The 9,730-nt window shown below is 37.8% G+C and overlaps 1 protein-coding gene across 1 annotated transcript; it reads right to left on the bottom strand.

Moving 5' to 3' along the window:
* Positions 1-1,605: 1,605 nt before the first annotated feature.
* On the bottom strand, positions 1,606-2,547 carry LOC126079035 (olfactory receptor 52E2-like). The gene has a single exon (XM_049889926.1). The coding sequence runs from the start codon at positions 2,539-2,541 to the stop codon at positions 1,606-1,608; it is 936 nt and encodes a 311-aa protein (XP_049745883.1). The 5' UTR covers positions 2,542-2,547.
* Positions 2,548-9,730: the final 7,183 nt, after the last annotated feature.

Genomic DNA, 9,730 nt, shown 5'->3' with positions numbered 1-9,730 from the left:
GCAACCAATCCAAGAATCTAGACTATATGAAGAAGAACAAGGTATCAAGATTGGAGGAAGACTCATTAACAACCCACGTTATGCAAATGACTCAACCTTGCTTGCTGAAAGTGAAGAGGACATGAAGCACTTGCTGATGAAGATCAAAGACCACAGTCTTCAGTATAGGTTACACCTTCACTCCAAGAAAACAAAAATTCTCATGACTGGACCAATAAACAACATTATGGTAAACAGAGAAGAGATTGACATTGTCAAGGATTTCATTTTACCTGGATCTACAAAAACACACATGTAGGCAGCAGTCAAGAAATCAAAGAATAATGCATTGCATTGATCAAGTCTGCAACTAGAGACCTCTTTAAAATGTTAAAAAAAAAAAAAAAGATGTCACCCTGAAGACTAAAGTGTGCCTGACCCCAGCTATGGTGGTTTTAGTCTCTTCATATGCATGTGAAAGCTGGACAATGAATAAGGAAGACTGAAGAAGAATTGATGTTTTTGAATTGTGGTATTGGTGAAGAATATTGAATACACCATGGACTGCCAAAAGTGCTAACAAATATGTCTTGTAAAAGTATAATCAGAATGCTCCTTAGAAGCAAGGATGGGGAGATTTCATCTCACATACTTTGGACATGTTATCAGGAGGGATCAGTCCCTGGAGAAGGACATCATGCTGATAAAGTAGAGGGTCAGTGAAAAAGATGAAGACCTTCAATGAGATGGATTGACACAGTGGCTGCAACAATGGCATCAAGCATAACAAGGATTGTGAGGACGGCACAGGACCAGGCAGTGTTTCGTTCTGTTGTACATAAGGTCACTATGAGTCGGAATACACTCGACAGCACCTAACAACAACATTCTGCTTAGTCCTCAGGTCTCTTGCCTTTACTTATACCTTCTTGTATCAAAATCCTCCTGATATAGCTCTTCAATATTGATCTTTGTCTGTATTGGTATTTTGTTCCATGTGACCGCCATGACTCTTGTGGAGAGTTCCTCATTTTGGGCACTTAGATCATAATGGAAAATTTTTTTTATCAAATCAGATGATCTAGTAACTCAATCAAGTTACACAGGAAATCAACTACTACATAGTTTTTTATACTTTAAAAGTGTATGAAATAAAATCATAAATGAAGGTAGGAAGCTAGAGAGAAAAAAGGGAACAAATACATGAAAGTCCAATAGAGCAGAAAATTTTGGGAAGGAGGGATTAAGAAAGAGGCAGAGAAGAAGAAGAACAACAACAAGGTGGTAAATGAAGGGAAGGAGATGCAACAAAAGAAGGAAGACGAGAATGGGGAAATACCTGGTGCCAAAAGGGAAAGAGGCAAGGCTTAGATCCCTGGGTGTTATGAATATAGTTCATGTTCACTGTCAAAATAATTATATCCACTGGTTCTCCACCTTGAGACTTAAACTCCAAAGTTTCTATTCTCACCAACTAAATGAATGAAATGAACAAAAAAGCATCTTTTCCATTAATCAGTATGTCCTTATTTCATTTACCCTTTCAAAGACCTCTCCTCCTTCCTCAGACTTACATATATTTGCTTTTAATCCTTTAGACAAAAGCTGGAGTTCTCTTTTTATTCCTTATTTCTGAAGAAATATTCTGAGCACTCTTTCACGGATCTGCTTAGTCCTGACTCCATAAATGACAGGGCTCAGCATAGGTGGAATAACTACATACAGATTGGCCAGAAGGATGTGGATGTAACGGGGAACATTTCGGCCAAAGCGGTGAGTCATAAAAGGGAAGAAGGCTGGAGTGTAAAATGCTAAAATTACACAGACATGGGAACCACAGGTACTGGGAGACTTGAGTCTGCCCTCATAGGAGGGAAGATGGAAAACAGCATGGAGAATCTGGACATAGGAAAGGGCAATGGCCGTGATGTCAAACCCCAAGATAGCAATGGTTACCAGCCCATATATAATGTTGACCCTGATACTGGCACAGGCCAGGCGAGAAAGACCCATGTGCTCACAGTAGGTGTGGGGGATGACATAGTGCCCACAGAAAGGTAATCTCAGGATGAGAAATACAAGGGGGAATACACAGAGGAAAGATCTCCCAATTACTCCAAAACCAATGAGAGATACTATCTTGTCAGTAAGGATTGTGCTATAGCGAAGAGGGTTACAAACAGCTACATAGCGGTCATAAGCCATGGCAAGGAGGACTACAGATTCCATGCCAGTAAAGATGTGGATGAAAAACATCTGAGTGAGGCAGGCATCAAAAAGTATCTCCTTGAGGCTGAACCAGAATATGCCGAGCATCTTCGGGATGGTGGCTGTGGACAGGCCCAGGTCAATGGTAGCCAGCATAGCCAGGAAGTAGAACATGGGCTGGTTGAGGCTGTGCTCAGTCTGGATCACAAACAAGATGGTGAAGTTTCCAACGAGCGCAATCAAATACACGGCACAAAAGGGAAAGCCGATCCAGATGTGGATGTTTTCCAGTCCTGGGATTCCCAGCAGTAGGAAGGAGGGTGGGTGAAACTGGCTGTCATTTGGTAGGGACATCTTCTCCAAAATGGCATATGAACATGTTGTTAGGGTTGCTATTCCACTATAGAGGAACCAGTCACCCTGATATTTTCAGATTAATCCTAAAAAGGGACAGAGATATTACTCCATCTTATGTCTTTATAAAATTAAGTTCTCAATTACCTAAAAATTAAAACTTACACACACATCATATACATATGCAGAGTTCTAGGACCTGCCAAAGACAGAGGCCCAAGAAAAAGATCTGAGCAATTGTGACATGTACCAACGCAAATTTCTCATTTTTTTTAAGCCATTACAGATAGCAGATTGTCAATCGAGTGGATTCTTACACACAGCAACCCCACGAGTTTCCGAGTAGGACTGCACTTCGTAGAGTTTTCAACGGCTGTAATCTTCTGCAAGTTGATCACCAAGCCTTTTTTCTGTGGTACCACTGGCAGAATGTGAACCACCAAACTTTCTGTTAGCAGCTGAGCACGTTAACTGTTCTAGCCACCCAGGGACCTCAGCCATTAAAGTTCACCCTCCATATTTGTAAATACTGATTGATCAAGAAATGGAATGAGTAGCATGGTATTTGCAGAAAATTAAAAAAAATAATACTAATGCCTATGTAACTACTCATTTTTTTAACCATCTTCTTCACCACAAACCTCATCTATACTGTTTCATATTGTTATATCTCTGTCCATGTACACTTTTTATGGATGTCTCAAATATTTAGATTAATATGATTCTTGATTTTTAAAATTTTAATATGACCATACTTGATCCTCTTCCATTTTATTTTATACATTTTTATTTTTACCTTATTTCATCAGTAGTATATTGATCTTCCATTACGATTGTCAATTAGGTCTCAATCCTAAACTTCAATATCACAAATTGATGAGTTACCAGTAGAATCCCTCTGTGCAAACCAAACCTCACAGTAAGGTGTTTCTCAAACCCATTAATACCTCTGGATGGATTGAGTGTTTCTGTTCTGAATACAGATATTTACTTACCTCTTGGGACACATTTAAATAAGTGAATAATAATATATTTGCTTTTAAAATTTAATTAAAAATGTATGTTAAAATGTTGAAGTTAAGCGTCAATTAATTGGTGATTCTGAGGCAGTAATCTCTAAAATGGGGTACAGAATAACCAATGAGCACAAGACAAAAACAATAAGAAAATAATGTTAGCACATTTATTTTTTCAAATTAGAAACAAATGGCTTTAAGAGGCCAAGAAACATGTTCAAGGCTCTCAAGAGGAGATTCCTTAGAGACAAAGTTACAAACTGGAATGGATGATGACCACCATACATTACCCCCTCTTGAAGTTCTTTTTGCCTAAAGAATTCTTTCGACTCTCAATAGACAAAATTATGGTTTGAAGTTTACAAATTTGAAGTTTACAAAATTTGAAGTTTAAAAGTGCAAGACGTTGACCTAGAATTCAGAGTAATGGAAACCAAACCAACAGGAAAAGAGTACTCCCCCCCCCACACACACAGAAAGACCTGTGATAGAGTATTGTTTCACTTAACCTTGATGTTGTTGTTGTTAGGTGCCCTTGAGTGGGCTCCAACCCATAATTACCCTCTGTGCAACAGAGGGAATCACTGCCTGGTGCTGTACTATTGTAATTTTCTGTTACCCAATGGTGAATACCCCTTCTATTCCTCTAGTCTCCCTTCTTACCACTCCATGTTCTTGGCAGGAAGCACACGTTTTTCAGCCATCTGACACACTCAATACTGGCTCACAATGAAAAGACTCCATTAAAATCACTCCAATTTCCATTTATTTCTCTCTCTCTGAAAACATTTCTCAAACCACCAAGCTTATCGTGATTAAGCATCTAAACAAAACCTTTTTGGGAGGTGGGGAGCCTTTTTTCTTTTGACTCAGTTTCCTTGACTTTCAATTGCACACCAAGTTTTTCTGTTCCAAGAATGTCTGTCACATTTACTTTGCCTAAAAAAAATAGGATGAAAAACCTCCAAATATTGGAAGAGGGGATCTTGCTTTACCTGGCTTTCCACTATAACAGTGAGAGCCTTATAATGACCCTCTTCAGATTTGGGACATTTTACTAGCTCTAAGTAGATCATATCTGAAGTAGATCATATGCTGCATAAATATTATAAGACAGAAAGTCCTTCATAGTTCAGCATCTTCAATATTTTCTTCACTTGATCTCCTCTTTAATGCCTTGGTTAGGAGGCTAAGTATATTTGAACCACTGGCACCTAATGTGCATAAATGAGAAAAACAACATATTAAAATTTCATGTATCACTCGATTTTGAATGTAGCCTGCTTTGGAGATGACTACATTAAAAGCTTTGAGGATCATTGTTTAAAGATGATTCATTTAAACAGTTTCGCCCTCAGATGTGTTTTTAAATGTTCTCTAGAGCGTTTTTAACCGTTTTTAATATAATTCCAAAGGAAAAACAATTTGTGTGTGTGTTTTTCCATATCTTTCTATTATTCAGCAGAGCTTAGAATACTTAGCTCCTTATCGTGATGCCAGAAGGGAAACTTCTGCTTTTTAGCCTTACTGATCAGTCTGTGGAAACCCTGGTGGTGTAGTGGTTAAGAGCTACAGCAGCTGACCAAAAGGTTGGCAGTTCGAATCCACAGACACTCCTTGGAAACTCTATGAGGAAGTTCTGCTCTGTCCTGTAGGATCACTACGAGTCAGAATTTACTTGACAGCTACAAGTTTGATATTGGGGTTTAATCAGTCTGTCAGCATTATGTATGCTTTTTCACATTTGTTGAATTTATGGAACTCTCTCTACATCTTTCACTTATGTGCAATGCAGAGGAGGTAGATAACACCATTAACCACATCTTTTTTTTTAAGCCCCTGCCTATAAACTTGAGCTGAACAATGACATGATAAGGATAAAAGAAGCTTCACTTGATGAAAGACACCTGCTAAATGATACTCAAATAAACTTTCCCTCTTTTCTCTCAGGGTAAAAGAAAAATTTATCCCTTTGAGTTCTTTGTTTTTTGTTTGTTTTGTTTTAGCTGCTTTTCTTACAATCTCCTCCTTAGTAGAGTCAGTCGATGATTTTTAAAAAGAGCACAAGTTTATCACAAAGGAAGTACTTCACGCAAATGTGTGCCATGTATGATTATGAAAGAAGAGAAAAGCAATATAGGGAGACTCAGTGGTAGCTTCAGGTAGAAAGAGAGAAGAAATAAATACCATGTAAACTTGGAGAGACTGGAATAGTGAGAGTGTAGGTCTCCTCTACATACCTGTTAACTTTAGAATTGCATTTAACAAAATTAATTAAAATTGTATTTACCTATCTCTTTAATTTTTAGGCAGTGAACTCTTTAATGTTAAAAAGATCTTATCTTATTGGCATCTTTGATACATTATCTTTTGACACCAAAATCTAGTACTCAGCTTTCCATGCTAGTTACAGAAAACATGAATACATATTTTAAGGGAATTTTTTTTAAATGAATGCAAAGTGGTCCAATTCAGTGATTACTTAACTGTGACCTTTTTATTCTGTTATTCACTCAAGTAAATAACAAAAGAAATAATTTATAAGTTTTTTTGGAGAAAAATGTATAAAATATATCCCAATTATTATAGAACATCTTCTAAGAGAGACTTAAAACTTGTATGATAATCAGTAAAGAGGGCCCAAGTTTTATTGCCTACCTTGGATATTTCGGGCAATAATAGAGGGAAGTATTTACATTTCAGGAAACAGTAAATATTTGAGATACAGGACGCCTGCTCCAAAGAACTGAAAACTCAAAATCATGGATCTTAAGAGTTAGAGAAGACAAGGAAATTTCTTAGCAAAACCTTGTGACTTCTAGAGATGTAACATGATATTTTCTAGTGTCCACATCTGCTGTACTGTTTATACAGCACCACGCCCTCTCTTGATGGTGGATTGAATCTTGATCTGCACTGCATAAAGTGGTGCTCGGAAATGTGCTAGCTATTTCTATGGTTAGTTTATACTTCCTTTACATATAATAAGAGCCTTGGTGGCCCAAAAGTTAAGTACTTAGCTGCTAAACAAAAGATTGGCAAGTCCAACTCACCCAGAGACTCCACAGGAGAAAGACCTATCGATCTGCTCCAGTAAAGATTACAGCCTAGAAACCCCTATGGGGCAGTTCTACTCTGTCACATGGCGTCATGGTGAGTCAGTATCTACTGGGCAGCACCTAAGAACAACAGCAATTTACTTGTAATAACACTAGACTTAAGACTTGAGAGTACTTATTTAGGGTTTTTGTTTTGTTGTCCTTAACTTCATCCTAATAAAAAACGATTATCAGATCTTCCTGGTTTGGAACATCTGACCTTGTAATGGCTGAACAGATACAAATTCAAACAGGAATTAGTGATATTTTTGCTGCCACATATAAACGTATCAGTTCGTTTATGTCATAAACCTAGTCTCAGACCCTATGTTCTCCTCTACTTTCTGACGTTTCTACATCCTCTCCTTCCATCTTCTCTGTCTGTCATCCTGGCTGCAGCCTGGAAAAAAGATGTAGTAGACTCACCAAGCTGTAGTAGACTCACCAAGCTGTGTACCATAAGCAATCCTGAGCCTGCCTTGGTCGCTATATTTTCACACCTAGCCAAATGAGGAATGAAGGATTTATTCTTTAGCTGATGCTTCTGGAGGAGGAGCTTCTAAACAAAACTCCCTGAGGCCATATTTGTGAAGGGCAGGCAGGCCCAGAGGTGCCTGTTTCTCAGCCCGGCTCTGAGCAGAGTAGGTGAGTGCACCAGGGAGTTCTGCCCTCCTCCCGAGCTAAGAAGGCAGACCATTCAGAATCAGTGATGCTCATCTGAGCCTATGTCAATCAAATCTACTTCTTGCCTGGAATGTGTTGTTGTTGTTGGTTGCCACCCATCAAGTTGACTCTGCCTCATGACAACCTTACGTACAACAGAATGAAACATTGCCAGGTGCTACGCCATCCTCACAATTGTTGGTATGTTTGAGTCCATTGTTGCGGCTATTATGTCAATCCTTTTCTGGAGGGTTTCCCTCGTTTTTGCTGACTCGCTACTTAACCAAACATGATGTCCTTTTCTAACAATTAACCTTTCCTGATGATGTGTCCAAAGTAAGCAAGAGGAACCTCACTTATAAGAAGCATTCTGGCTATACTTCCTCCAAGACTGATTTGTTCATTCTTCTTGCAGACTGCTGTATATTCAATATTCTTTGCCAATGCCACAATTCAAATGCTTCTTGTCTGGAAGGAAGATAGCACATAATAAATCACGAAATACTCAGCACCTCAAAGCCAGTATGGTAATATGATTGAGACCAAGAACCAAAATTAAAAATCTAGTGCTATCTAGTTGATTCCAACTCATAGTGACCCCACAGGCTTTCCAAGGCTCTAAACCTCTACAGAAGCAGACTGCCATATCTTTCTCCTGCAGAGACACTGGTGGCTTCAAACCACCAACATTTCAGTTAGCAGTCAATCGCTTTAACCACGGTGCCACCAGGGCTCTAACACAGTGGAATTTAATTGCCTATGTCCCCATCCGAGCTTGTCTGCTTTACTACCCATGTGGCATTGAGTAAGCTACTTTAATATCTCTAAGATCTAATATTCTTATAAAGGAGAAAAGGAATAAAAGCATACCTATCTCATGGTGTTTATGTAAAGTTTAAATGAGAAGTAACATGTAGTGCCCCGGATACTATGCCTTTTACACAATGAGTACATAATACCATACCAAACCAAACCTACTGCCATCGAGTGAATCCCAACTCATAGCAACCCGACAGGACAGAGGAGAGCTGTCCCACTGGGTTTCGAAGGCTATAAATCTTTATGAAAGCAGACTGGCACGTCTTTCACCCACAGAGTGGGTGGTGGGTTTGAACCACCGATCTTTGGATTAGCAGCTGAGTGCTGTGCTACAGTACATAATAAATATTAGATATTACCATAATTAGAAAATTCCCCTGGCTTTGTAGATGTTGGCCATTCATTTTATTTCAAATAAATACCTTCATGTTTTCTTCAGAGTAAAAAAAGTGCTGAGCTACCAAATACAATTTAACACGCCACTAATTCTCTGCTGCCTATTCCATTTGTATACAGTTCTACTACTAATCTGAATTTGACTTTCTTAAAAGCAAGAAAATAAAATATTTTATTTTGTATTCACTTTTCTTACTCTGACATTCTTGCCTTCATTGTATACAATTTTTTCATTTCCCTAAAGAGCTTTTAACATTATTTGCAGGGCAGATCTACTGGTGATGAATTTTCTCAATTTTTGTTTTTCTGAGAAAGTCTATCTCTCGTTGACTTCTGAAGGATAATTTTTTCTGTATGTAGAATTTTAGGATGATGTTTACTTTCTTTTGATACTTTACGTATATTACTACTCTGTCTTCTGATTTGCTTTGAAATCGTACATAATTTTAATCACTCTTTCTCCATAAAAGGCTCCCCTCTGAACTGATTTTAAGATTTTCTTGTTGTCTTTGGTTTTCTGTAGTTTAAATATGAAAAGTATAGATGTAGATATTTTGGTATTTATCCTGCCTGGTGTTATCTCGGTCTTCTGAACCTGTCCTTTGGTAAAAAATAAATAAATAAATAATTTTGGAAAATTTCAACCAATTTTACCATGAAATATATTCTGCTGCATTCTTTCCTTTTTTTCCCTCTGGCACGCCAGTTACATTTATGTTACAACTTTTGAAACTGTCACACAGTTCAATATTCTGTTTCATTATTGTTGTTATATATATATATATTGCCGTTTGGTTTAAGAAGTTTCTGTTCATATCTTCAAGTTCACTGATTCTTTCCTAGGCAAAGCCGAGCTTGCATGAAGAACATTTTTATTTCTGTTGTACAGTGAGAGGAAGGGGGCTCTTTTTTTTAATTTTTAATTTCCATTATTTTCTTTTCATTCTTTCTTAGAGTTTCCATCTCTCTGCTTACTTTATTCATCTGTTACTGAATATCATCTACTTTTTTCAAAATAACTTTATTTTTTTGAAAACTTTTTTTTATTAACTTTTATTAAGCTTCAAGTGAACGTTTACAAATCCAATCAGTCTGTCACATATAAGTTGACATACATCTTACTCCGTACTCCCACTTGCTCTCCCCCTATTGAGTCAGCCCTTTCAGTCTCTCCTTTCGTGACAATTTTGCCAGCTT

Source organism: Elephas maximus, chromosome 7 (assembly GCF_024166365.1).
Source record: "Elephas maximus indicus isolate mEleMax1 chromosome 7, mEleMax1 primary haplotype, whole genome shotgun sequence".
Taxonomy (NCBI): Eukaryota; Metazoa; Chordata; class Mammalia; order Proboscidea; family Elephantidae; genus Elephas; species Elephas maximus.
The sequence above is the reverse complement of the archived record's forward strand: the minus strand, read 5'-3'. Positions and strand labels throughout refer to the sequence as shown.

Bases quoted from the DNA above. Each gene is read 5' to 3' on its own strand.
- LOC126079035 (XM_049889926.1), bottom strand. From the start codon at position 2,541: ATGTCCCTACCAAATGACAGCCAGTTTCACCCACCCTCCTTCCTACTG.